The 27,225-nt window shown below is 36.8% G+C and overlaps 2 protein-coding genes across 28 annotated transcripts in view; one reads left to right on the top strand and one right to left on the bottom strand.

Moving 5' to 3' along the window:
* Nucleotides 1-8,708, bottom strand: part of PIGN (phosphatidylinositol glycan anchor biosynthesis class N) — a 138,163-nt gene extending 129,455 nt beyond the window's left edge. For 6 of the 19 annotated variants that reach the window (XM_074383299.1, XM_074383308.1, XM_074383309.1 and 3 more), the window contains exon 1: nucleotides 538-5,603. The gene's annotated coding sequence lies outside the window, so the exon portion shown is untranslated. The other 13 variants (XM_074383303.1, XM_074383306.1, XM_074383307.1 and 10 more) reach the window with 9 other exon arrangements.
* A 218-nt stretch (nucleotides 8,709-8,926) lies between these two features.
* The window catches only part of RELCH (RAB11 binding and LisH domain, coiled-coil and HEAT repeat containing), a 120,895-nt gene continuing 102,596 nt past the window's right edge, over nucleotides 8,927-27,225 (top strand). For all 9 annotated transcript variants that reach the window (XM_010336752.3, XM_074383294.1, XM_074383297.1 and 6 more), the window contains exon 1: nucleotides 8,927-9,689. In XM_010336752.3, coding sequence (XP_010335054.1) covers nucleotides 9,164-9,689 — 526 coding nt within the window. In that variant the 5' untranslated portion in view covers nucleotides 8,927-9,163. The remainder of the gene's footprint in view (nucleotides 9,690-27,225) is intronic.

The raw sequence follows: 27,225 nt of genomic DNA, 5'->3' as shown, positions 1-27,225 counted from the left end.
TCTAGAGCTCACAGATCTGCCAAAGGCAGAAGCCTAAGGACCTCTCAGGCTTTTTCTGGGCATGCATTACATGCAAATTTTGGGGGGGATAAGGATGGGACAAAATTCAGCCTCTACACTGGTCACTCAGGAAATCACTAGACAGGTCAAAATGCACAACCACAGTATTTTCCGAACAAAGCCCATACTAAATACAAGCAAGTCACACCAGGAATGTGGGCCATATTCCCCACAGCTGCTGCTATTGCCACAATGGTGAATGGTGAATGAGGATAGCAGTCCAGTGAAATAAATGCCCAGCACTCTCTTACTGAAATTCAGCTGCCCTCTTTTTCATTAAGCAGTCTCCTGGTTGCTATAAATGTCAGACCAGATTTTAGAATCCCAAAAGAGCTGATCCTATAACTTTGCCCCCTTATGCTTGTTTCAGGGGAAGAACTAACCCGTTAATAAACCACCCTACTCTGCCATTTTCTGTAATGTCACCTAGAGATTGTGTTCTTAACCACTTAAAACATTGACTAAAAATATACAAACCTGTGATGTGAGGTAAAACCAGACAAAACTTAAGACACAGCTGGTAGTCCCAACTACTTAGGAGGGTGAGATAGGATTGCTTGAGCCTAGGAGTTCAAGGCGAGCCTGGGAACATGGCAAGACCCACTTTAAAAAAAAAAAAAAGAAGAAGAAGAAAAAGAAAAACTGTAAGATAGTGCTTGGGGCCTGCACATAAGATTATCAAATAAATTATTAAGCCATATAATTAGCACTAATTCATTTGTTTATTATTTTATGGTATACATTTTTCATCATAATTTATGTCATTTTTAATTGTAAACTATATGTGACTTTACAAAATCCCATATAAGAACTAATTTGCAAATTTTCTCATGGTAAGTAGAACAGAGTTTATGAGTTCTTTAGATGATTCATGCCCACTTGAGTTCAAAATCCCTTCTCTGTATCTCATACCCTTTTTCTGTTCCAGAAACTCAACCAGGATGCCACAGGGCAGCTAGTCACTATGTCTCCTTAGGCTTCTCTTGGCTATGATAATTTCTCAGACTTTGCTTGTTTTGATGACCTTGTGGGTTTTGAGGAGTACTGGTCAGAGATTTTGTATAATATCTTGCTATTGGGATTTATCTGATGTTTTTCTCATGTTTAGACTGGGGTTATGGGTTCAGAAGAAGAAACATACATACACACATAAAGTACCGTTTTCTTCACATCATATCAAAGGTGCTGTTAACATGACTTATCAAGCTGTTAATATGAAACTTGACTACTTGGCTGAGGTGGTTTGTTAGGTTTCTCCACCATAAAGTTCACCTTGTTTCCCCATTTCATACTATACTCTTTGGCAGGAAATCACTATGTGAAGCCAACACTTAAAGAGTGAGGAGTTACACTCCACCTCCTGAGAGCATGAGGCATCTACATAAATGGATGTTCTTCTATGTGAAGAATATATATTTTAAACCCAGTCAATTGTGCAATTAAAAGCCATCTGTCAAACAGGCCTGGTGGCTCACACCTGTAATCCTAGCACTTTAAAAGGCTGAGACAGGTGGACCACTTGAGCTTAGGAGTTTGAGACCACCTTGGGTAATATGGTGAAACCCCATCTCTATAAAAAATACAAAAAAAAAATTAGCCAGGCATGGTGGTGCATGCCTGTAGTCCCAGCTACTTGTGGGGCTGAGGCAGGAGATCGAGGCTGCCAGTGAGCCAAGATTGTGCCACTGCACTCCAGCATGGGTGACAAAGTAAGACAGTGTCTCAAAATAAATACATAAATAAAGTCATGTATCATTCTACAAGATTACATTAATATTATAATCATAATATTATAATATTACGATTGGAAAGCCTTTCCAATCCTGCTTTCTCCACCTTACTTGTAAATTAATTTTTACCAATATAGATGCAAAGCCATTATTTCTTTTATAAGCTTATTCTAATCAGTACTACCAAAAAAGCCTTATAAATGATCTCAAACATTCAAGATATATACTCTATTATATGACTCTACTACAATTTATTTCAACTTTATCCTGCTGATCAACATTGCTTTCAGTTTGTCATGATTACAAACAATATGGCATTTAAGCTGTTCTCTTATGGTAAAGTTGGAGATTTTTAGAATTTTTACAAATTGTAGTGACCCACAACAAAATAATTTGGTGGACTAAAATTAGCCTTCTTTTTTTTTTTTTTAATGAAATAGAATACAGTACAATAGGATAGGATAAACTAGAGAATATATCACATCACAAAGTACTTCAGAAGTAGTACATGATTATTTTGAAAAAGTATGTTTTAATTTTTTCCTGTATGTGCATACATCTATATTCTCGCATGTATATAACCTGCAGTGAAAGTTTAACTTCAAATTATTCTATGGACAAATAAGATTGAAAGCCATCTCTATAAGTGGAATTGCTCTAATAAACAAAATTTTCAACTTCACAACTTCACTGGCAAAGTGTCCATAATAATTTAGATACCCTCCAGCAATGTATGAAGCTTCTAGATCTCTAAATCCCCACAATTGCTTGATACTGTCATATTTAACTTAAGCCAATTTGAACAGGAAAAATCGGCATCCAGCTATCTGAAAATGTATTTATCTGATTACTACTGAGTATGAACATTTTTTTCATGTTTTTATTGGCCAGTTGGGTCTCCCTTCCTTTCAATTGCCTATTCATATGCTTTGATCAGCGGGTTAGGGTTGTTGGCCTTTACTTCAACTTGTACATTAAAATTATATGTGTGTATATGCTTATATATAGCTAGATATACACAGTTATATATAAATTTTGTTCATAGGGATTTTTGTTAAAATGAAGTTTTCAACTTTAACACAGTAAAATTCATTGAACATTCATCCTTTCTGGGGTGAGTTGTTTGTGTCTCATACTATAGAAGAAAACTTCCCCGGTTCTAATGTCACATATAGTCTTCTAATAGTTTTAGATTTTTGCTTCTTACCTTTCATTATTTAACATTTATTTGTGTCTGTTTGTGTCCTCTGAGACAAAAATAAGTATTTGTATATGGGGTGAGATAGAGATCAGATTATGTTTTTAACAAGCTGACAAGTATTAGTACTGCTACTAGTTTAGAATTTACTAAGATAAAATTACACATCAGAAAGAAACAGGTTTAAAAAACCTTTACATTCAAATCCTGGCTTTTGCTCTGTAATAATAAAAAATTAGAAACAATATCTAACCATAGGGAACAGATAAACTGTTTATTCATAATGAAATACTATATTTCTGAAAAGAATACATCTCACAGGTATCAGTATTAATAAAAAATCTAAGACATCTATTGCCCTTTTCTCCCCGACACAGTCAAAATTCTTGAAAAGAGTGAATGTGACTTCTTTTTTTTTCCTGACCACCTAAATCTCAAACAACCTAAACCATATTTTCATTACTTCATAGGAAAGTGAAGACAGTTAACACTGTAAAATCTAATAGCTATTTTTTAGTCTCCATTTTCCTTTTTTTTTAAGACAGAGTCTCGCTCTATCATCCAGGCTAAAGTGCAACAGCACTATCTCAGGTCACTGCAACCTCCGCCTCCCGGGTTTAAGTGATTCTCCTGTCTCAGCCTCTAAGCAACCTAAGCTTCCTGGACCTAAGTGACCCTCCCACCTCAGCTTCCCAAGTAGCTGAGATCACAGGTGCATGTTCACCACATTCAGCTAATTTTTGTAATTTTTTGTAGAGATGAGGTCTTGCCATATTGCCCAGGCTGGTCTTGAACACCTGGGCTCAAGCCATCTACTCACCTCGGCCTCCTAAAGTGCTGGGATTACAGGTGTGAGCCACTGGGCCCAGCTGCCTTCTCCTTTTTATTTTTATTTATTTGTTTTTTTTTTTAGATGGAGTCTCGCCCTATCTATTACCCAGGCTGGAGTGCAGTGGTGTGATCTCGACTCACTGCAACCTCCACCTCCTGGGTTCAAGCAGTTCTCCTGCCTCAGCCTCCCAAGTAGCTGGGATTACAGGCATGCACCACCATGCCCAGTTAATTTTATATTTTTAGTAGAGACGGGGTTTCACCATGTTGGCGAGGCTGGTCTTGAACTCCTGACCTCAGGTGGTCCATCAGCCTCAGCCTCCCAAAGTGCTGGGATTACAGGTGTGAGCCACCATGCCTGGCCATCTTCTCCTTTTTAATAGGCTCTCATCACTTGGCTTCTGTGATCATTACTGCTTTCATTTTCACCACAGCCCTGACCAATGTTGAACAGTCTCTATCTGGTCACTGAATTTTGGAGTTACTCAAAACTTGGTCTTCAGCTATCGTTTCTTCTCACTCTATACTTTCTATCCTGTCATGTTTTTATCATATCCTTGGCTTCAGTTATCACCTATATGCAAAAGTCTCAACTAATTATAGCTCCAAATCCACATATGTAAGTCCAACTTCATAAATCTACATGGACATTTCAAAGACACTCAAACTGAGTAGGTTTAAAACCAAACTCATAATATTTCTCATGAGCCTTATCTACTACTGCCTAAGTCCTTAGTGCTCACAATCTCAGGAGGTCGCACCAGCTTCCCACCAAATATGTAAGTCTGAGAAACAGGTGTCATTCTTTATATCCTATTCTTCCCCTCTATTTAATCCAACAATTGTCCAGTTTGTGTTTTTTGAATCTACTTATTTGTCTTAATCTCTACTGACACCTTCGTAGTTTAAGATGTAGACCATCTCTTATGCAAACTCCTACAATGCAGGAATAGGTCTCCCTTTTAAATGCTGACCCTTCTCTGATCCGTTTTTTGCCATATAGCCAGAGTATTACTTGTTTTCCTTTTTTCAAAATGCAAATATGAACATCTGACCTCTTGCATAAAACTCTCCAGTGCCTTTTCACATACTAATCAAGAATAAAATCCTTAATGTGACTAAGAAGGTCTTTTATAGACCAGCCTCTACCTTCCTTTCTAACCCTGTCTCATAGCACTCGCCTTTACTTTGTAATATCTCACATCTCTGGCCCCTGCTTTTATTTTTTCAAGTATCCCACTGCGATAAGACCTTCATAGGTTCAGTTCCTCTCTGCAGAATGCACTTGCAAGCTATCTTCCACTCTCTCCTAACATTCCATTTCATGCATCACTTCCTCAGGGACTATGCAGATTAGGTCAGAAATGAAAACTTTTAGTTCAGTTTGTGATTACATAGCTCTGTCTATGACTATTTGTATTAATATCTGTCTCTGTTACTTCACCACAATTCCATGACAGCAGGATGGGCATATCCAACACTCATCATAGTCCTATCCACTTAGTAAGGACTCCAATGTTTGCTGAAGAAATTACTTAGAACTATCATTTCAAGGTTAAATGCAATATGAACTATAGCCACCAGAGGATGCTCTCCTTCTGTTTTTGGTCCTCCAGAACAAAATGTGAAGATTCAAAATAGTTTAAAAAACAAACAAACTAAACTAAACCTTTTATGCTAAAGTAATTTACTATTAATGTAAATAAAATTGCAGTGATTGCAAAACATCAGCATTCACACACTACTTATTTTAATTAGTTTAATTGCTTAATACTAAACAATATTACTTAATATTTCTCTTGAAAGAAAATCAATTTATTCAGATTTATTGAAAAAGAAATACCTCCAAAATAAACACATAACTATTAAAATTATTAAAAGATATATTTATGTACCAATAAAAGTTATCTAGTTTCTATCTGTAGCTGTTCACCACACATTTGAAAAACAATAAAACATGAGGTATTACTAAAAGCTCAAATCAACCAAAACTTGCATTCAGAAAGTTACTTGTCATTCTTTTAAGACTATTAAAGCCTAGAATAATTTTTTAAATACTAAAATGATTGACGTGCTTTGAAAAAAGCCATCTTTTACATCTTCATTGCTGAGGCACAAGCTTTAATAACTCTCATTAGTAAGATGAAACATTAGTTTTAAGGACCTAGATTAATGAAAATCATACTAAACAGAACGGAAATTCCCCAACACTATTAGAAATAAATTGGTATAAGCAGTGATTGGCAATTATTAATATTCCAGTGTGTGCTACTTCTTATACATTATTCATTTATAACCAAACCTCTGTATTGTGGGAAAGAAAAGTACCTACTGGGAAGCCTGGGCGGTTGATTTGTTATGGGGTGTAAGCCCATAACACACAGTGTTCAAACACACAAGATCAAACACACAAGTTCATGGTTATAGGATAGGAAGCAGAAACAGAAGTGGAAAACTACAGATTTGTATAGGAAGAACTTCTCTAAATGCAAGTTCTTACAACTCTCTAAGGAAACATTTTAAATCGATTTTCAACTTGTGCTTTAGAACGGAGACCCTAAATAAGATACTCCCTTTCAGTCTTATTGACTTAATTGCTTTTTCAGGCTTGTACTGCCAAAAAAAATTGACATCAGTTTTATTTTTAAAAACCTGTCAAATGTTCTCAACATATACTAATATTTCATTAATTAATAACTGACCACAGTAACATTTATTGTGTAGCAGGTGCCAGGCACTGGGACAAGAACATTCACAATTCTGTGTACTTTCCTTATCCCCTTTGATAGATGAAGCTGAGAAGTTAGGTAACTTTTTCAAGGTCTCACAATAAATAACCTGTAGAATTGGGATCTGAACTGAAGCTTTTCTATCTGATAAGCATAATCCTCTTCAGGAATTCTAAATGTAGGAGATTTCTAAATTTCGCAATCACAGAGATGGAATTTTATATATAAACAATCTATTTCTAATCATGCCCTTCCCATGCCATTCACTAATACTTCATTCCTACATTCCAGAAACTGGTTCCATTTTAATCTTTCTGGGAAACCCAGCTAAAATACAGATCAGCATTCCCTTTTGCTAAGAAATCTCTAACAGGATACAGTATTTGCCATTTTGATTGGATGTGGGGGATTTTTTCACCATGTTTTTCTTTAATACACAGCACAGACAAATATTTATCATTAAAATATTGGGAACTGATGTCCTATAAAAAATACTTTAAATTCTTGGTACTATTTTTTTTTTTTTAACTTCTAGCAAAAATAAAATTTAAAAAACCCAAAGTCCCATTCAAATGAGAATTTTACTTTATTGAGCCTGGGTAAACTGAAATTAAAGCCTACTCTTAACTGTTGGCATACCTTTACATGTAAACCAATAACCTGACCTAAAGTTATGTAAGAATGCTCTATTTTAATTTTTCCATGGAGCTAAAGGGAGACACTTTACTGTGGAATGTTTACTACACACTGAATGTAATATGTCACTTACCTGATAGTCCTGTTACTGCTGCTATGTATTTCGGCGCTTACTGGAAGCTGTACACTAAGAAAGGAAATCTAAAATCTGCAGAAGTGGTCATTCGTGGGTGAAAAAAATAGAGGAGTTATAAGAAATAGCAGTTTAATCGTATTGACTGGACAATCCTTTATGTTTTCAGATCATAATCAAGGAATAACATAAAAAAATGAATGTTGATCTTCTAAACTTGGGATACATGCTTTATATGCTAACACTTCATAAAGGAAATCAAAACTCTCTGAAGCATTCAACTTTTAAAACAGTTAAGTTCCGAAACCTTGATTCTAGCCCTGAATGAACGAGTCAGAAATGTTTCAGGAGACAGTGGATAAAGACTAGTTTGGGACATAAGATAAATGATAGACTCCTTATTAGGGAAGTTGATTTTTTTTTTCTTTTTTTGAAAGAGAGTCTCGCTCTGTTGCCCAGGTTGGAGTGCAGGGGCGCGACCTCGGCTCACTGCAACCTCCACCTCCCGGGTTCAGGCAATTCTCCTGCCTCAGCCTCCCGAGTAGCTGGGATTACAGGTGCGCGCCACCATGCCCGGCTAATTTTTGTATTTTTAGTAGATACGGGGTTTCACCATGTTGGTCAGGCTGGTGTCGAACTCCTGACCTCGTGATCCACCCGCCGGCTTCCCAAAGTGCTGGGATTACAAGCATGAGCCACCACGCCCGGCGTGGAGTTGATTTTATATCAAACACTCCAGGCTTACGTTCACTTATCTGTTTACTGGTGAGACAGCATTTGATGTTTTGAAGGGTCCCTGTTGTGTAAATCGTGTATTAAAATCCTAAGTGTTTATTGAGCACCTAACAGTTTGTCTTCCAGATCCAGGCAAATGCCAACTTCAGGGTTCCCTTTTCCGCTTAGCCTCTCCAGCCCCCGTCCCACCCACAGACAGGACCAACTCCGGAGCGGGAAGACGCGCTCCGCAGCTGAAAGAAGTCAGGCTGTCGCTAGGCCTCCCACGTGTGCAAGCACGTGGCAGAGAAAGGAAAAGAAGGGAAGTCAAATTCTGAGTACAGGCCTGGGCACTTGTTATCCGTGGGGACAAAATGTCACCACTGGCAGCAAACAGCGAGAAAACCAGCAGCGCACTAAGAGAAACGGCGCGTTCGCGGGCGCCGACACCCTCCGCGCACTGGTCCCTGAACTTTACCTGAAGCTTATCCTGGTCAGGCCTGATCTCGAAAACGAGGGCTCCTCAGCGCGAAGGCACCAGCTCCACTAAAGTCCTTGGGCGGGGGTCCCTCTACCCACTGAAGCGACAGCCGGGAGGGTATCCCTAAGCCACCACTACAACCACCCCTCAACCCCGGAACGCCCCCAACACCTACCTGGTCGCTGCTTCTCTCGCGATAATTCTCCGGCCAGTCCCCCGTCAGTCCTCCCCACGCCTTCCTTCTCTGACCAATCATGGAAGAGCTGTGGATGGGGTTTTGCTTTTGAGCGGAGAGCGGGGCCTTCAATCTTTGCTATTTGGAGCTGGGAATGGGCGGAGCTGAAGCGGGCTGGGGCGGGGCTGGAGCGGGGCTGGTGGGGAGAGGAGCAGGGCACGCTCCAGTTATCGCGAGACTAGAGACCAGGAAGACGCCTGCAGAGCCGGGCTGTTGGTGCAGGAGAGGCTGAGGCATCAGTTGCAGCTGCATCCGGACTTCCTGCCTCGGAACCTACTCCTGGTCTCTAAGTCGGGAGGCAGGACGTGGTCAGGCCGGGGCTGTGGAGGTGTGCTGTGTCCCCTGAGGCATAGGGGATTCGGGCTGCGGCCTGTCGGAGCCAGTAAGGGAGGCGCCCACACTCCTGACAGGATAAGATGGCGGCGATGGCGCCTGGAGGTAGTGGCAGTGGTGGCGGAGTGAATCCATTTCTCAGCGATTCGGACGAGGACGATGACGAGGTAGCGGCGACAGAGGAACGGCGGGCAGTACTTCGGCTGGGTGCCGGGAGTGGCTTAGATCCTGGCTCTGCGGGCTCGTTGTCACCACAGGATCCAGTGGCCTCAGGAAGCACTGCGCGACCAGGGCTCCCTGGGGAGGTGTCGGCGGCTGCGGTGGCCCTGGGGGGCGCCGGGGAGACCCCGGCCAGATTGTCAATTGATGCAATCGCGGCTCAGCTGTTGCGCGATCAATACTTGCTGACCGCCCTGGAGCTGCACACGGAGCTGTTAGAGAGCGGCCGCGAACTGCCTCGGCTGCGCGACTACTTCTCCAATCCAGGCAACTTCGAGAGGCAAAGTGGGACCCCGCCGGGGATGGGGGCTCCAGGGGTCCCTGGAGCAGCAGGCGTTGGAAGCGCTGGAGGTCGGGAACCGAGTACAACGTCGGGCGGGGGACAGCTCAGTAAGTGGACGCAGCCTGCCACACGCTGGCGGGGTTGTTGGTATTGTAAGGAGTTACGGTGGGGGAGAGAGGGTATTTTTGGATGGGTCCTGAGGATAGGGACATTTTAGGCAACGACAGTATTGGGGTGGGGGCGCTCTTTTGCGGTGGAAGCAAAAGGATCAGGCAGTGACTGTTCTCTGCCTGCCTCCAACCGTTGGCTGGTGTTGCACTTGCTCCTGGCTCCGCTGTAGTCAGTATCTATAAAACATCAAGAGTTTCTAATTCACTGGTTATTACAGGACTCCACAAGGCTCCCTTTTAAACTAGTTTATTGCTTTAAGCATTTTTCCTTTTTCTCCAGTTACCTGAATCACACTACCAGGAAATAGTGTTACCTGAATTGCCTGCAGTAGTTCTTTCAGTCTGAGTCAGGAGAGGAAGAATAGGACATATTGCTGCTGTCTCCAAAAAGTCAGATGTACTGAAGACCCTTTGTGTTTGGGACGACTTTTTCACTGCCAGAATTGGATTTTCTGCTGCACAGAATTTGTTCTGTTTAAATAAACTCGTTGAAATTCAGTTTCAATGCCTTGATTTCAGTAAGGTTCAAAATTACAGGAAATCCAAGGAGCAAGGCAGACAGGTTCTACCAGCAGTCTCTTACCATCCCACCAGCTTACAGGCTTTTCTCTCTGCATTAGATAGAAATTGACCTTTTTACCTTGTTGGAATCATTTTTAGCAGCATAGAGTAATTGTTTGCCCCATATATTTATAAGCATCTCTTATGGCTTGAAAACGTATTGTCAAAGATGTACTGTACTGTAGGATTCCCAGCGTCTCCCTTTTGAGAGGCATCTTAAATATTCCCTTACTAGTGTATGGAAATGTTTTAGTGTGAAGCTATATATTAATTCTATATTAACAAGTATTTATATAGAATTCTTGAACTGCAGCCTAATTGATTTTGTTTGGTCACTATGCTTTTGAATAGTGCCAGATACTTAAATTGCCAAACATAGACACGGTGGAAGCGTAGGGAGTACATTTTCTATCGAGGTGCATCTTAAATGTATTTCCCCCTTGGATATGGGATTTTCTCAGTACTTGTTATTTCCTTACTCAGTATGTAAGATAATCTTCTTTTTCAGGAAAAGATTTCCTCATTGCTGACCTTTAAGACTATAAAATGTGACTGCAGTGTAACAAAATTGTTATGTGATGCTAGTGGTGTTTTTTGGGTTTTGTGTTATTTTTAAGATTTCTAAATTATCTAATGATTTTTCGCCAGACAAGCTCTAGCTATGATGTTACCTTTGTAAATGCTTCCTCCAGGCGCAGGTAGTTGTTGGCATCTTTCATTGTACCACTTTCAAATCTCCATCATAGCCTTTAGCCTGTTTGTATTTGATTTGTTGACAATACCATTTTTATCCATTGGTCAGTTCCTCAGAGACATTTTTGTAATAAATTCCTGACACTGCTCAGTCCCTGGCCCGTTGATGATCATAACTGAACTGTATCTGCTATGTTTTCAACCATATTAATACAGTGAAATGGATTATTCCTTACTTGGTAACTTTATTCCTTTACTTTTAAAGAATTTCTTAACTTTTTCACCCTGCCTTATTAGGGCTTTATAGCATTATTTCTAGTGAAAATTCCTCCCTACAAACTTTTTGTATTGAAAGAATTATATTTATAATTGAGCTCATTAAATAGTTTAGCAGTGTTTTAGAATAAAAATTTACTTCTAAGTGCCTTTGCATTATACATATTTATAGTTTCTTGAAATAACTTAAGTCTTACAATCAAATATCACAATTAAATATTCATATGCACCTGTGCTTTTCTATTCTCATTTATTTGTACCTGTTTTAGGTACTGGATTTGTGTGTGTGTGTGTGTGTGTGTGTGTGTGTGTGTATGTGGATGTGTGTGTGTTTGTACGTGTGTGTGTGTGTGTGTGTGTGCGTGTACACATAAGGTTATTAAATTTTTAGTTAATACTAAGCAAATGAACAACAGGGCAAAAAAATTCAAAATTATTTATAATCCCACCAATGGTATTTGCTTTTCCTGTCTGTAATGGTATTTGCCTTTCCTGTCTTTTCTGTGCATGTATTTTAAAAAACAAACTTTTTAACATAGTCTTATGTTATTTGACAGGCACTATATTTTTTAGTATCAACTTGGAATTAAATTTTGCATACAGTAAAATTTACACATTTGAAGTGTGTGCAGAGTGGTGAGTTTTGACAAATCAGTCACTACCACAATTAAAATAGAGAACATTGACTGGGCACGGTGACTCATGTCTGTAATCCCAGAACTTTGAGAGGCCAAGGCGGGCAGATCACAAAGTCAGGAGTTCGAGACCAGCCTGGCCAACATAGTGAAACCTCTTCTCTACTAAAAATACAAAAATTAGCTGGGCATGGTGATGGGCACCTGTATTCCCAGCTACACGAGACACTGGGGCAGGAGAATCGCTTGAACCTGGGAAGCAGAGGTTACAGTGAGCCGTGATCATGCCGCTGCACTCCAGCCTGGGCAACAGAGTAAGACTCTGTCTCAAAAATAAATAAATAAATAAATTAAGTTAAATTAAATTAAGAGGATTTTTATTAGCCTCAGAATTCTTTCATTCAATATCCTCACTTCCGTCTAGACCACCACTGATCACTTAGAACAGAATTTCTCAACCTGGACCTAGGCACTCTTAACATTTTGGGCCTGGTACTGCTTTGCTGTGGCTGCTGTCCTGTGTATTATAGAACATTTAACAGCATCCCTGACCTCTACCCACCAGATGCCAGTAGCAACCACCACCAAACCCATGCCACCCCAGTTGTGGTAACCAAAAATGTCCCAGCATGGCCCAGGGAAAGGGAGAGCATAATTTGCTCAGTTGAGAACTACTTCTATATATAAGTTTTGTCTGTTCTAAAATTTCATATAAATGGAATCATAGAATGTATTTTTTTGTGTGTCTGCCTTCTTTTGCTCAGCATGTTTTTAAAAGTCATCCATGTCTTTGTATGTAGTAGATCATTTCTTTTTGGTTTTATCTCTAAAAAGAGGGGGGATAAAAACATTTGTGTTTTTTAAGACATTTACGTTTTTTCCAGTTTTGTGTTATTATAAAGAAAGCTCCCATTTGTATTTATAAGAAATACTGCCAAACTGTTTTCCAAAATGGACCATTTAAAATTCCACCACCAATGTATGAGAGTTCCAGTTTCTGTACCTCCCCTAAACGTTTGGTATTTTCAGGCTTTTTAATCTGTCATTTTAGTGAGAATGTAGCAATATCTCATTGTGGATTTAACTTCTATTTCCCTGATGACTAATGATGCTGAGCACCTTTTCCCATGACTTTTGCTTAGTATGTTTTTTGGGAAATGCCTATTCAATCTTTTGCTCCCTTTTTTTTTCCCCTTCGACTTTTATTTTAAGTTCCAGGGTACATGTGTAGGGTGTGCACATTGGTTACAGGGGTAAACATGTGTCATAGTGGTTTGCTGCACAGATCAACCCATCACCTAGGCGTTATGCCCAGCATGCGTTAGCTATTTTTCCTGATGCTCTCCCCCTCACCCACCATGTCCATGTGTTCTCATTATTCAGCTCCTACTTATAAATGAGAGCATGCAGTGTTTGGTCTTCAGTTCCTGTGTTAGTTTGCTAAGGATAATGGCTTCCAGCTCTATCTATGTGCTTGCAAAGGACATGATCCTGTTACTTTTTATGTATAGCTGCACTGTATTCTATGGTGTATATGTACCACATTTTCTTTATCCAGTCTATCATTGATGGGCATTTGGGTTGATTCCATGTCTTTGCTATTGTGAGTTGTGCTGTGTTGAAAATACATGTGCAGATACCTTTATAATAGAATGATTTATATTCCTTTGGGCATATACTCAGTAATGGGAATTGCTGGGTTAGATGGTATTTCTGGTTCTAGATCTTTGAGAAATCACTACACTGTCTTCCACAGTGGTTTAACTGATTTACAGTCCCACCAACAGTGCAAAAGCATTCCTACTTCTCTGCAACCTCTCCAACATCTGTTTGTTTCTTGACTTTTTAATAGTCACCTTTCTGACTGGCATAAGATAGTATTTCATTGTGGTTTTGATTTGGGTTTCTCTAATGATCAATGATATTGAGCTTTTTTTCATATGCGTGTTGGCCACATGAATATCTTCTTTTGAGAAATATCTACTCATGTCCTTTGCTCACTTTTTAATGGGATTCTTTTTCTTGTAAATTTGTTTAAATTCCTTGTAGACTCTGGATGTTAGACCTTTATCAGATGGATAGATTGCAAAAATTTTCTCCCATTCTGTAGGTTGTCTGTTCTCTCTGATAGTTTCTTTTGCTGTGCAGAAGCTGTTAGGTTTAATTAGATCCTATTTGTCAATTTTTGCTTTTGTTGCAATTGCTTTTGGCATTTTTGGCATGAAATCTTTGCCCATCCCTATGTCTTGAATGGTATTTCCTAGATATTTTTTTAAATGGTTTTCATAGTTTTTGGTTTTACATAACACATCCTGAGTTAATTTCTGTATGAGTCGTAAGGAAGGAGTCCAGTGTCAATTTTCTGCATACGGCCAGCCAGTTCTCTGAGCATTTTATTAAATAGGGTATCCTTTCCCCAATACTTGTTTTTGTCAAGTTTGTCAAAGATCAGATGGTTTTAGGTATGCAGTCTTATTTCTGAGTTCTCTCTTGTGTTCCATTGGTCTGTGTCTGTTTTTGTACTAGTACCGTGCTGTTTTGGTTACTGTAACCTTTTGTAGCATGATGCCTCCAGCTTTGTTCTTTTTGCTTAGGATTGTCTTGGCTATACGGGCTCTTTTTTGTTCCATATGAATTTTTAAAGTTTTTTCTAATTCTGTGAAGAATGTTAGTGGTACTTAAATGGGAATAGTATTGAATCTATAAATTACTTTGAGCAGTATGGCCATTTTCATGATATTGATTCTTCCTATCCAGGAACATTCATTTATTGTGTTCTCTCTGATTTCCTTTAGCAGTGATTTGTAGTTCTCCTGCAAGATGTCCTTCACTCCTTGGTTAGCTGCCTTTCTAGGTATTTTATTCTCTTTGTAGCATTTGTGAATGGGAGTTCATTCATGATTTGGCTCTCTGCTTGTCTGTTGTTGATGTATAGGAATGCTTGTGATTTTTGCACATTAATTTTGTATCTTGAGACTTTGCCGAAGTTGCTTATTGGCTTAAAGAGATTTGGGGCTGAAAGAAAGAGATTTTCTAGATACAGGATAATGTCATCTGCAAACAAAGACAGTTTAACTTCCTTGCCTCCTATTTGAATACCCTTTATTTCTTTCTCTCGCCTGATTGCCCCGTCCAGAACTTCCTAGGTTGAATAGGAGGGGTGAGAGAGGACATCCTTGTCTTGTGCTGGTTTTCAGGGGGATTGCTTCCAGCTTTTGCCCATTCGATATGATACTGGCAGTGAGTTTGTCATACATAGCTCTTACTATTTTGAGGTATGTTCTTTCAATACCTAGTTTACTGAGAGTTTTTAACATGAAGGAATGTTGAATTTTATCAAAGGCCTTTTCTGCATCTATTAAGATAATTATGTGTTTTTTGTCTTTAGTTCTGTTTATGTGATAAATTACATTTACTGATTTGTGTATGTTGAACCAATCTTGCAACTCAGGGATGAAACCAACTTGATTGTGGTGAATAAGCTTTTTGATGTGCTGCTGGATTCGGTTTGCCAGTATTTTATGGAGGATTTTTGCATCAATGTTCAGGGATATTATCTTGCCCTTTTGAAAATTTTTTTTACATGTTTGTTTTGTTTCATTATTGAGGTATAAGAGTTCTCTATATGTCCATTATCAAATGTGAATTTTTCAAATATTTTCTAACTGTCTGATTTGCCTTTATGTTTTCTTAATGATGTGTCTCAGACCAGGCAACAGTGGTTCATACCTGTAATCCCAGCACTTTGGAAGGATGAGGTGGGCAGATGGCTTGAGCCCAGGAGTTTGAGACCAGCCTGGGCAACATGATAAAACTCGCATTGCTACCAAAAAAAAAAAAAAATTAGCAGTGCATAATGGCGTATGCCTTAGTCCCAGCTTACTTGAGAGGCTGAGGTAGGAGGATTGCTTAAGTCCAGGAGGCCGAGGCTGTAGTGAGCCATGATGATACCACTGCACTCCAGCCTGGGTGAAAGAGGAGGATCCGTCTCAAAAAAAAAAAAAAAGGCAAATAAAACAGTGTATCTTGTGAACAAAAGTTTTTGGTTTCATCAAATTCAGTTGCCTTTTTTTTTTTTTAATAATTGTTGTTCTGTATGTTCTTTTAAGAAATATGTGTCTACCCTAGAGTTGCAAAGATTTTCTTCTATAAATTTTGTAGTTTTGGCTTTTACAATTAGGTCTATGATGGCAGGAACTGTATTTTAATAAAGGTATCACTAAGGAGAAAAGAAATATTTCTCTTAAATATTCCTCCTATAAACATGCAGACATTTATAGGACAAACTTTAGTATATTTTTAAAATGCTTGTATAAAACTGTGCTCAGAACTGTATTCTGAAGATTTCAACTAAGCTCTGATCACACAAATTATATTCTCTAGGACGGGGCTACTGCCTATTTTTAAAGGTCTTCTATATATTCAATTTTAGCATGCTGACTGATACTACGTCAGTGCGATTTTATAATAGTAAGCAGTTGTTGGTTTATTATAAACAAGTATCTAATGTTTTAGATCATCCATATTGTTTATATTATTTATTATATATAATATAAACAATATGGATGATCTAAAACATTATTTTGATTTGTTTTTATATATATTTTGATTGATATGTGTCTGATCTGAAAATTCAGAATACTTCATAACAATGTATAGTAAAAAGTGGTTTCCTTTATTTAATGATGTTTAAGAACAATGTAATCCTATTATTAACTTTATAATTTTAGATTGAGTGAATTATTGAGTGAATAATTGAGTGAATTATTCAAACTGTTGACCCGAGTTAATCTATAATATAGTTGTGCTTTTAAACACACTTTAAGAAGTCTTCATACTGTTTAATATTTTTTTGATTATAAGAATAATCCATATTTATAAAACATTCAAATATGAGAAGGACATATAGTTTTATAAGCTTAATGTTTTCCATATAGTTTCTATTAACTGAATAAAATTACTTTTAACAGGTATTCTAAGAAAAATCTCAGTTTTGGATAAATTCTTATAGCATCATTGTAATGTTCTAAATTTACATGATGAACCAATTATATCTTTTATATGGAATATTACTTGCTGGAATATACACACACTCTGCGTGCATACCCTGTGTTTTTGCCAGGTGAGCCAGGATAACTTCTATTCAGTAATTATTTTACTTTCTAGTTACATTGCAAGATAAAATTTGTGAATGACACTGATAACACTGAGCAGGTTATAGTAACTTAGCAGGAATAACGCTTTTTCTGCTTGAAGCATTATTACTCTAATCAAAATCAGACTGTAATTTCTTAAGATGAGCCCAGTTCTTAGTAGAGATGGAATGAGATCAAGTGGAGAGGGCAGCTGACATGCCTTTTGGTGATAGATTTCTTTTACCATGCCTTCAAGTTTTTATAAGGCAGCTAATCAGGAGGCAATCGTATATTTTTGAGTGTAATAACTTCACTTGTGAGCTTGCAGCCTTCCAAAATCATCTTCCTCCTTTTTAAAATCTTGCTTTTTCTTTTTTTGAAACAGAGCCTCCTTCTGTCCCCCAGGCTGGAGTGCAGTCGCGCCATCTTGGCTCACTGCAATCTCTGCCTCCCAAGTTCAAGGGATTCTCCTGCCTCGACCTCCCAAGTAGCTGGGATTACAGGCACGGGCCAACACACATAGCTAATTTTTGTATTTTTAGTAGAGACTGGGTTTCACCACGTTGTCCAGGCTGGTCTCAAACTCTTCACCGCAGGTGATCCACCTGCCTTGGCCTCCCAGAGTGCTGGGATTACAGGCATGAGCCACCACGCCTGGCCTAAAATCTTTCTTTCATAATCCAACCTATCATTGCTCAGACAGCATATATCTCACTATGCCCAGTGTTCCTTTCTTAGTATCACCAACACTAAAATGTCATGATTGCTTTCTTCCAAAGTTGTCATCTCTTCTACTTTATAAAGTAGTTCCCTTCTGTTAAATTGAGATTAGATTTAGTGTTTCCTCTGCTTTCTGAGAGAGAAAATACCAGCACAATATTTCATTTCATTTCTTTCTCTTTTTTTTTTTTTTTGAGACAGAGTTTCCCTCTGTTGGCCAAACTGGAGTGCAGTCACGCCCACTGCAACCTCTACCTCCTGGGTTCAAGTGACCTGGCTAATTTTTGTATTTTTGGTAGAGACTAGATTTTGCCATGTTGGACAGGCATGTCTCTAACTCCTGGCTTTAAGTGATCCACCCACCTCAGCCTCCCAAAGTGCTGGGATTACAGACATGAGCCACCACCCCCAGCCCCAATGCAACATGTCTAAAATTTATTAAGTTCTCTGCTTTTAGCTGAATTAGACTTTCCGCTAATCTCTGGACCATAGACATTCCTAAATAAATCTACTATATAACTGTTGTTTTTCTTTCCTATATCTTTCCAGTTGTTTTAAATTATTCTGTGGAAATTTAGTCAGATATGATCCCTGCTTAGCATGGTGGCCTGAATATGGTTGGTATTCAGTATTTTTACATCGATACATTTGTTAAACATTGTAATCAGTTGAGGATTACAGCAATCTAAAAGTTTAATGCATATCCTTGAGCTTATGTTCTTGATGGAGAGGTAAGACTAACAGATGAAAGAATTTTAGAATAGTCTCCTATGGTAAAGATAATGTTTACAGAATGTAAACATTCTGATAACATTCTGTAAACATTAAACATTTCATTCTATAGAAATGAAATGGGCCTGTGGGGAAAGTAAAAGTTAAGTTTGACCCTCAAGGATGGATAAAATTTTGAATGAATAGTAACTTTATTATTTGGCTATATTTAGACTCTTTATCCTGAGTAAGGAAAGGAAAAGGAAGTACAGGTAAAGGAAAGATAATCGCTCTCGTACGTTTTCATGTTTAAAACATCATCTGGGGAACATGACATTCCCTGCTTGCCGTCATCTGCTTACCATATAATAGAGTGCTTCCACTGCGCTAGTTGTAGAAATACAATATGACATTTCAGGCTCTTGTGGTACTCTAAAAGGAAGCCGGATAAGGGTATTAATCCGGGAAAACCAAACTCATTTCTGTGAAAAATTAAAATTATACTTTCTACTTCTCAAACAAGGAAGTTAGGGGTGGATCTTCAAAATGTTTATTAAAAACCTAGATTGGTTGTTTGGCATTTTTCAGTCAAAAAATAAATTTAGTGAATTTGTTTTTAATTTTGCTTTTAACTATGCTGTTCTACCCCACCCTGCAGCTCCCAGCCCCCCAGCCTTGTCTGAAAACCCAGACTACTTATATATGAGTTATAAAAAATTACTTTTTCTCACAAGTAATTATTACTAACTTCCTATACAGTGATATTTGGTGATAAAATGTGTTTTTAAAATTATTTACACTAAAACCATACTTGATATTTGAATAAATAATGCTTTGCTATATTTGGTTATACTTTGAAGGTAGTGCCTCTTTGATCAGAGGGATAGGAGATTTGCTTTAGGTTGGGGTTGATCTACTGTAACTCTTATATAAGTATTTATTTCAGTATTGGAATTAACTTTTGCATCTGTTGCTGGCCGCATTTTACTGAGCAAGGGATAGTGATGACTCCCAGCTTCAAGTATACAGTATACTTAGCTTCTACAAACTAAGGAAATATATATATGGGGAAACCTGAACAAGTTGACTATAAATTGATTAATTTTCTTTAAGGGTAGATGCCTCATAGATTTCTGAGAATTGACTACCCAATACAATTGGATATAGCAATGGTATTTACTAAGATTCAGCAAAAGATAGTGGGATCGAGAAGAATGCCCTAGAGCTGATACATTTGGATTATAGTAAGATATAGGACAGACATCTCATGTTGGTGTGACCCAATAGAGAAATATGGGCTTCATCAGAGTAGCTGTGGAAAGATTTGTGGCTGATAAAACAACAGTAGGTCTGTGCCAGACTATACCAACTATAATTTTGAACTCAGACTATTATTTGAAGACCGCTGGACTTTTACCAATATCTGATCTTCAGTTCTGTCTCTGCCACTTAGTAGCTCTTTCACCTTGGGTAAATCACTTCTTAATGCAGAAGGCAAGCCAGGTAGTACAAAATTGATCATTTAAAAACTAGAGTGGCAAACCATAGCGCCACACAGAGGCACAGGTGAATCATCTGCCTGAAGCATCACTTCATTTCATCAAGGTGCCCACACTGCATAACATTAAACTTAAAATTAGGATATTCACATCCTACCTGTAATTGTAGGATATCTGGGCAAAGTCCAGGATCAACTAAACTTTAACTGACAGCCAAATATTGTCATCAACTATTCCTCTATGTAAAATAAACTAACTAGGTCTAATTAGCTTGTGCTTTCTTTTTTTAATCTTCAGGGTTTGCTGCATGGTTACTTAAGTTTCTGGTCTAGTCATGGAGCATGACTAAACCTCAAGGAGGAGCAGAACACAGTTGCAATCATGGGTGTAGCATCATTCCAGATTTTCTCACCTGTTATGTCAAAAATCAACAGCAGTCAGAAATAATGGTCATTTGTTTTTTGAAACCAGCTAGTCCTGTTGTGGGTGGATAAGATTGCTCAAGGCAGTATCATCAGCATTTTTGTTACTTTTAACCACCTGTGTGCTTGTATGCTTCCTTAGTTCAGGCTTTAGCTCACCTTTGTGCCATCAGTTATAGCTTTATCCTGTAGCTTTAATCTCTTCCTCCATCCTTACTCTTACTTGACTTTAAAAGCTATTCATTCATGTCATTTGAGCTAAAGCCTTTTAAATAAAATTGCTTCCTCCTGTCCAAAGCAACTTGTTCAAACTTTTTTTAATTAGCAAATATATATATATATATATATATATATATATACACAATAGAAAAAATTTACAAATCTCACTATGAATTTTTTAATTTTTTTCTATTTTTATGTGGTATATTTGTCAAAGTATAAAAGCGGCTTTAAAATATTTTATTGTGGCTATGTATAATACAGTTATCCCTATAGTTTTGCTTCTTCCTGCCCTTTCAACCTCGTTGTCCATATGCAAAACCTTCATTCTACTCACATTGTTTCTTCATTTATCCCTTGAAACATGCCTTATGTTTTCTTGAACTGGTGCCTGGTGCCCTTGTCCACGTTATTTTTTCTTCTCATTGAGTTAACTTGTCTTCTGTTACTTATTTTTTCTAAATCTCATGCCTCCTTAAAGGAAGGTCCTACGTATATTCCTTCCTTTCCCTAAAGCTTCTCCAGCCCAAGTGATCTCTAAATCTTCTGAATTTGTAGTATTTTTTGGTCTATTACACTTATGGAAATTAATTATATACAGACCTGTGAACATGTGTTTCTAATTAACTTTTAATAATATTATTGAAGTGTTTGTAAATGTTTTAGCTGACTAGATTTTTTTAAAGATGTTAGCTCATAGGTCTTACATTGTCCTCTTTCATGCCTAGCACAAATGCTGAGGTAGACAGTTTATAGAAAATTTATCTATATATTACCAGTACTTAATATTGTGTCTGGCATATAAGCTTTCAGTAAATATTGAAGTTATGTTAAATAATTGATCTTTAGGTAGTAGTTTCCTATAAATTTATAAGTTGGGAATATTTCCTTGTGAAAATTAACCTTTTCCTGTATATCCTATTTCCTCAACTCTGAGCAAGATTCCATCAAGGCTTTGTTTCTGAGGCCATTCACAGTATCAACCCAACTTGCCTGGAATCTAGGTCATCAGAACCTGGATGCTGTTACATATTATTGAAGAGAACCAGTGGTTTTGAGCTCAGGCTTTGCTCTCAGAGAGCTTGAGTTCATATTTCTATTCTGCCACTCCCTAGTTGCATGACTCTGGATAGTCTTTGTTTCCTTTACTGTAAAATGCGGGTGGTAATCACTCTTCTAGCACAAGGTTGTTGTGAAAGGTTATCTGTAAAAAGTATCTGGCACAGAATAAGTGGTCAAAAGGAATGTTAATAATTACTATTGTTGTCACTATTAATAGTAATCATTCTCTTTACTAATAGCTTTTCATATGATAAAGTCATCTGGTACTATAGAAATTTTAAGTGAATAGCTTTTCAGTAAAGTTTCAGCATGTAAGTTTCTTCCCAAATTTATATCTTGTCTTTGAAGTTCAGCTCTGTCTGAAACCTTGTGACAAAGAGAAAAAGACAATGAGCTGCAAAATGGGAAGCTTGAATTCTACTTCTGGCTCGCTCACAGATTAATTTTTTAATCTTTAAGATAAAGTGAACCAATTATATTATTGTTATCCATGTTTATGACTTAATTCCAATGATTTATAAGCTTGCTTGAGACGAGGACAAAGTTTTACGAAAGTTTATCTCTGTACTCCTTACTGTGGCTTAGTAAATATTGAATAAGTACATAGCTTCACTTCTCTCATCTGTAAAAATGAAGGGGTTGTACTATCTAAAAAATACCTTTTAGCTCTCAAATATTTTGGACATAGGGGTCACTGAAAAATTAGCCCATCATTGGAGAAGAATTGAGGATCAGGAAAATATAAATGTGAGTGTTACAACTGATAAAAGTAAAAGGCTGCCCCCCACTTTTTTATTTTAAAGGAAAGATGTTTAGATCCTGGTCTATCCAGAAATTGGCCTTTCTCTTCTGGTGCAGCATGTTTATTCTAAGTGTTACAAATCTTTCCTTTCTTTATCACCAAGGTTACTACTATAGCTAGGACTTCCATATAATTTCAGAGCTGACCTTGAGTGGTAGGAGGCAGAGTACCCCTGTGGTTTTACTCTGGTGTTCATAAATACAGTGCCCACATAAAAGAAAATTTTCATTAGTATTGAATGTCATTTTACATTACTTCCAAAGTAGAAAATTTAGTCTTTATTTTTTTAACTTTCATATTTTAATGTAACCTTAGGTTCTCTTTATTGGACATACATCTCTGAGATCCTCCTTATGTGAACATTTTAAAATGTTTACATACAAACTCAGGTTTAAATAGAATTACTTTCAAAGTAAGTCTGTTATTAGCAATATCTTTATATTTATTGAATGTATTATTATATATTTATTATGACAGATTTTTTAATCATGTTCAATAGATCATCTTTAATGAAAGAATTGTAATGTAAAGCGAATTGCTTATTTTGTTTTCCATTTCCACAATTAAATTCCATTTAATTGTGAATTGGGTACTTCTGTGATTTTTAAATTATAAAGTGCCCATATTGAAGTACATATTAAATGTAACTTCGGGGAAAAATGCCAAAAATAGAAACAAAAAGTTGAAATAATACAAAGAGGAATATGTAGTAAAAATAATGTACATTCTGCTTCTCAGAGTCAGTTGCTATAATGTGCATGTTTACAAAAATATTTAATGCAAATGTAAGCATATGTAAACATAATTACATAGACTTATATATGCACATGCTTTAAAAAAATTATACTTTAATAATTTGCTATTCCTGTCAGTGACCTAGTACATAGTAGTTGCTCAATAAATATTTATTTTACTCAATACTCTTTTATTAGTTAATAGCTGGTTCATTTTTCTCATGCATTTGGTTTTTAAATTGCCATGTAATTTTCAAGAATCTGAGACTAAGTTTTTCAGCTATAATGAAAATATATTTTTTCAGCAGTACTAAAATATTAAATGTAAATTTAAGTAAAACTACTTTTGTATGTGACTTAAAAAATCAATCTGCATGTCTCATAATCACACTGGGTATAACAGGTTTTGTTCTTAGACTTGATAAAACTTACGAACAGGTTTTACCAGTTTACCAACTATGATGAAAGTACCCGATCATTTGTTTCTGAGTTATAAAGTGAATTGTTAAGAAGTTACACAACAGGCATACTGGTATTTGAAGAAATGCTCTGTAGTTAAAATACTTCATATTAGAATATGGTAGATTCTTAATAAAAGAAGCTAATTTTTCCAAGCTCTTCTTCTATATTAGGACATTTGGAACACAAAAGGCATTTGCTTCTCCTGGAAAAGAATTGTGGCTTAATCTAAAGAAGCACATTTACCTTGAAGTTTTAATATAACCTGTTATTAGTCTTAAAATCCAAAGTATATATAGGGTAGTCCAAAGTTAAAATTAATTTCTTCTGTAAGTAATTTTTTTCTTCTGACAAGGTGGAATAGATTTTAATGAATTGGGAGATTGTTTTTCTTTTGTGACTTCATATTTATTTTAAAAGATATCAGAGCTTTTTTTCTTGAAGAATATGAAGTTATGGGCTTAGAACTAAAAAAAATTAGAAAATATTCTTCAATGGGTATTAAAATGCCAGTTGAAAATTAAAGTGTGTGTTTCCTTTCCCCAAAGATTCTCACTGTTAAATAAGTGAGTTCTTTAAAACTTTTAGAGAAACAGTAATAGTAAAATTGAAGAATAATGTATCATGACCAAAGTAGCATGTATTTAGGCCTGTATACATGATTTAAAGTATTAGAAGATGAGAGGCTTAGTAAACTAGTAATAGATGGATACTTAATAAGAAATATTTATCTGAAATTAATATCCAACACCTTACTTAACATTCTATTAAAGTCAGGTATAAAACAATGAAGCCTGGTATCACAGCACCAGAATATTAGTTGATAAAAGTTCATCCATTGGGTGTACATGTTTCCATATTTGGGTTAAAGACTTCAGAGTAGCTAATAAGGAGCCAAGATATAGGCCTAAGAGAAGAGAGGATAGTGGTAATAGCCAGATCAACTAATAGATCAGGAATATCTAGATATTAAATACAAGATCAAAAGACATGAATAATTCACACACAAACCCCAAAAATAGATGGCCAGTATATTTTTGAAAGAATGTTCAAGCTCACTAAAAATCAAAGAGGTGCATAATTAAATAAAATACAATTTTATAGTATGTTAAATTGGTGAAAATTTTAAAAATAATATTGAACATTGGCAAATGCTATTACATACTATTGGTGGAATTCAAACTGCTATGTACACTTATTTTAAAAAGCAGTTTAGCAGTATGTATCAATAGGCTTAATAATATTGCAATTTCTCATTATGTAAGCTTCATTTTTAAAAAGCAATGCATATATGGTCCCAGCACTTTGGGAAGCCAAGGCAGGAAGACTGCTTGAGGCCAGGAATTTGACACCAGCCTGGGCAACATAGTGAGACCCATCTTTACAAAACAATTAAAAAGTCAGTCAGCAATGGTAGCACACCTGTAGTCCTAGCTACTTGGAAGGCTGATGTGGGAGGATCACAATAACCCAAGAGTTTAGGGTTACAGTGAGCTATGATCATGCCACTGCACTCCAGCCTCAGTGATAGAGTAAGAGCCTGTTTCAACACAAAAAAGCAAGATATAAAGTTGTATATATAGGTTTATTCTATTTTTATATGGGGGAAGTTCAGAAAACATTTAGAAATTCAGGGGAAATGTTTCATGATATACTACCCTTATCCCCAGTTTTAGTGGTATTAGGATGATTTATCTAGTCTTCTATGTAGTTTTATTTTATAATTATTTATAATACTTTTTTAATAATTGGAAGGAATATTTATGGTGCAATAAAAAATATTGGAGAAAAGTAGTTAGATTAATTTTGTTTTAAAGAGCTGGAAATTTTAGGTGTTGCATAGTAATCCAGGAACTTTTTTATTTATACATTTTTTTTTTTTTTTTTTGAGACAGAGTCTTCCTCTGTCAGTGAGGCTGGAATGTAGTGTCTCAATCATGGCTCACTGCAGCCTCACCCTTCTGAACTCAAGTAATCCTCCCACCTCAGCCTCCTAGCTGGGACTACAAGAATGTGTCACCATGCCCAACTAATTTTTTGATTTTTTTTGTAGAGACAGTGTCTCACTATGTTTCCTGGGCTGGTCTCGAACCCCTCAAACAATCCCCTGCCTCAGCCTCCCAAAGTGCTGGGATTACAGGCGTGAGCTACCACACCCAGCCCTCCATTTTATAATATGTCATGTTAGTTATTTACCAGGGTAGATGCACTTATAACCCAGTGGTTTATTCCCAGTTTAGCATTTTATATTTTCATTTATTTAAAAGGTCTATTAGTAAAAAGCCATATAAAGTTTATCCACAATATTTTGAAATTTGTTTACTTTCTTTTAGTGATTCATGGTCTAGCCTTGGTTCAATTTCAAACAGCAGGAGAAAAACACAAAATTTTTGTTTGTTTATTTAAGACAATAAGAATAGCTATTTTCCAAGATTCAACTTTGATTATTAATGGATCCTGATCAGTGTTAGCTCATTTTATCCCCATATATCCAAGTTTTATTTCTTTAACATTTTATTATAAAAAGTTCAAATTATACAGACAAGTTGAAAGAACTTTATACCCATACATCTGCCACCTAAAATTCCAGTTAACCATACTTGCTTTATCTCATATCAATACATCGTTTCAGCCATCTCTCCATCAACAGTCCGTCTTATTTTTTACGCATTTCAAATTAAATTACACATATCAGTACACTTAATACTTTAGCGTGTATATAATTAGAGCTCAATATTCTAAAATTTGGAGGTTTTGAGGTAATATTTAAAGACAGTAAGATATGTAAATCTGTGCCATTTCATAAGTTTGAACAAAGAATTTACCTATAGTAACCCAAACTCGTACTATATATAGAATATTACCATCACCCCAGAAAGTTCCCTCAAGGCCTTTTCCAGTCAGCTCCTATGCCTTGTAGCCCTTTACCACAAGAACACTATTAGGATTTTTTCCTATCATAAATTACTATTGCCTGTTCTAAAAACTTCTATAAATGAAATATTGTAGGTACTCCTATAAGGCTTCTTTCAACATAAAGCATCTGAGATTCCCTCATATTATTGCATGTGTTAGTTTTTTGCTTTATTTTTAAATTGCTGAATAGTATTCCTGAGTTTGGCACATTTTCGATATTAACTTTTTGAGATGCCTGTGGTTACTATAGTTAGTATTTCTTAGTTTGTGTTGAAAGAAACTATGTTATAAGGTGGAATACTATAATATTTGGCTTTCTGTCATTATTATTTTTGTTTATGTTGTCTTAAAACTTAAATTAGGGTGGGTATGGTGGCTGTTGCCTTTAATCCCAGCACTTTGGGAGGCCGAGGCAGGAGAATTGCTTGAACCCAGGGAGTTTGAGATCAGACAGGGCAACATGGCGAGACCCTGTCTCTATAAATTTTTTAAAAAAATTAACCAGGCATGGTGGCTCATAGTCCCAGCTAATTGGGAGGCTAAGGTGAGAGGATTGCTTGAACCCAGGAAGTCAAGGCTGCAGTGAGCCATGATTGTATCACTGTGCTCTAGGCTGAGCAACAGAGAGA

This window comes from Saimiri boliviensis, chromosome 13, assembly GCF_048565385.1.
Source record: "Saimiri boliviensis isolate mSaiBol1 chromosome 13, mSaiBol1.pri, whole genome shotgun sequence".
Taxonomy (NCBI): domain Eukaryota; kingdom Metazoa; phylum Chordata; class Mammalia; order Primates; family Cebidae; genus Saimiri; species Saimiri boliviensis.
The sequence above is the reverse complement of the archived record's forward strand: the minus strand, read 5'-3'. Positions and strand labels throughout refer to the sequence as shown.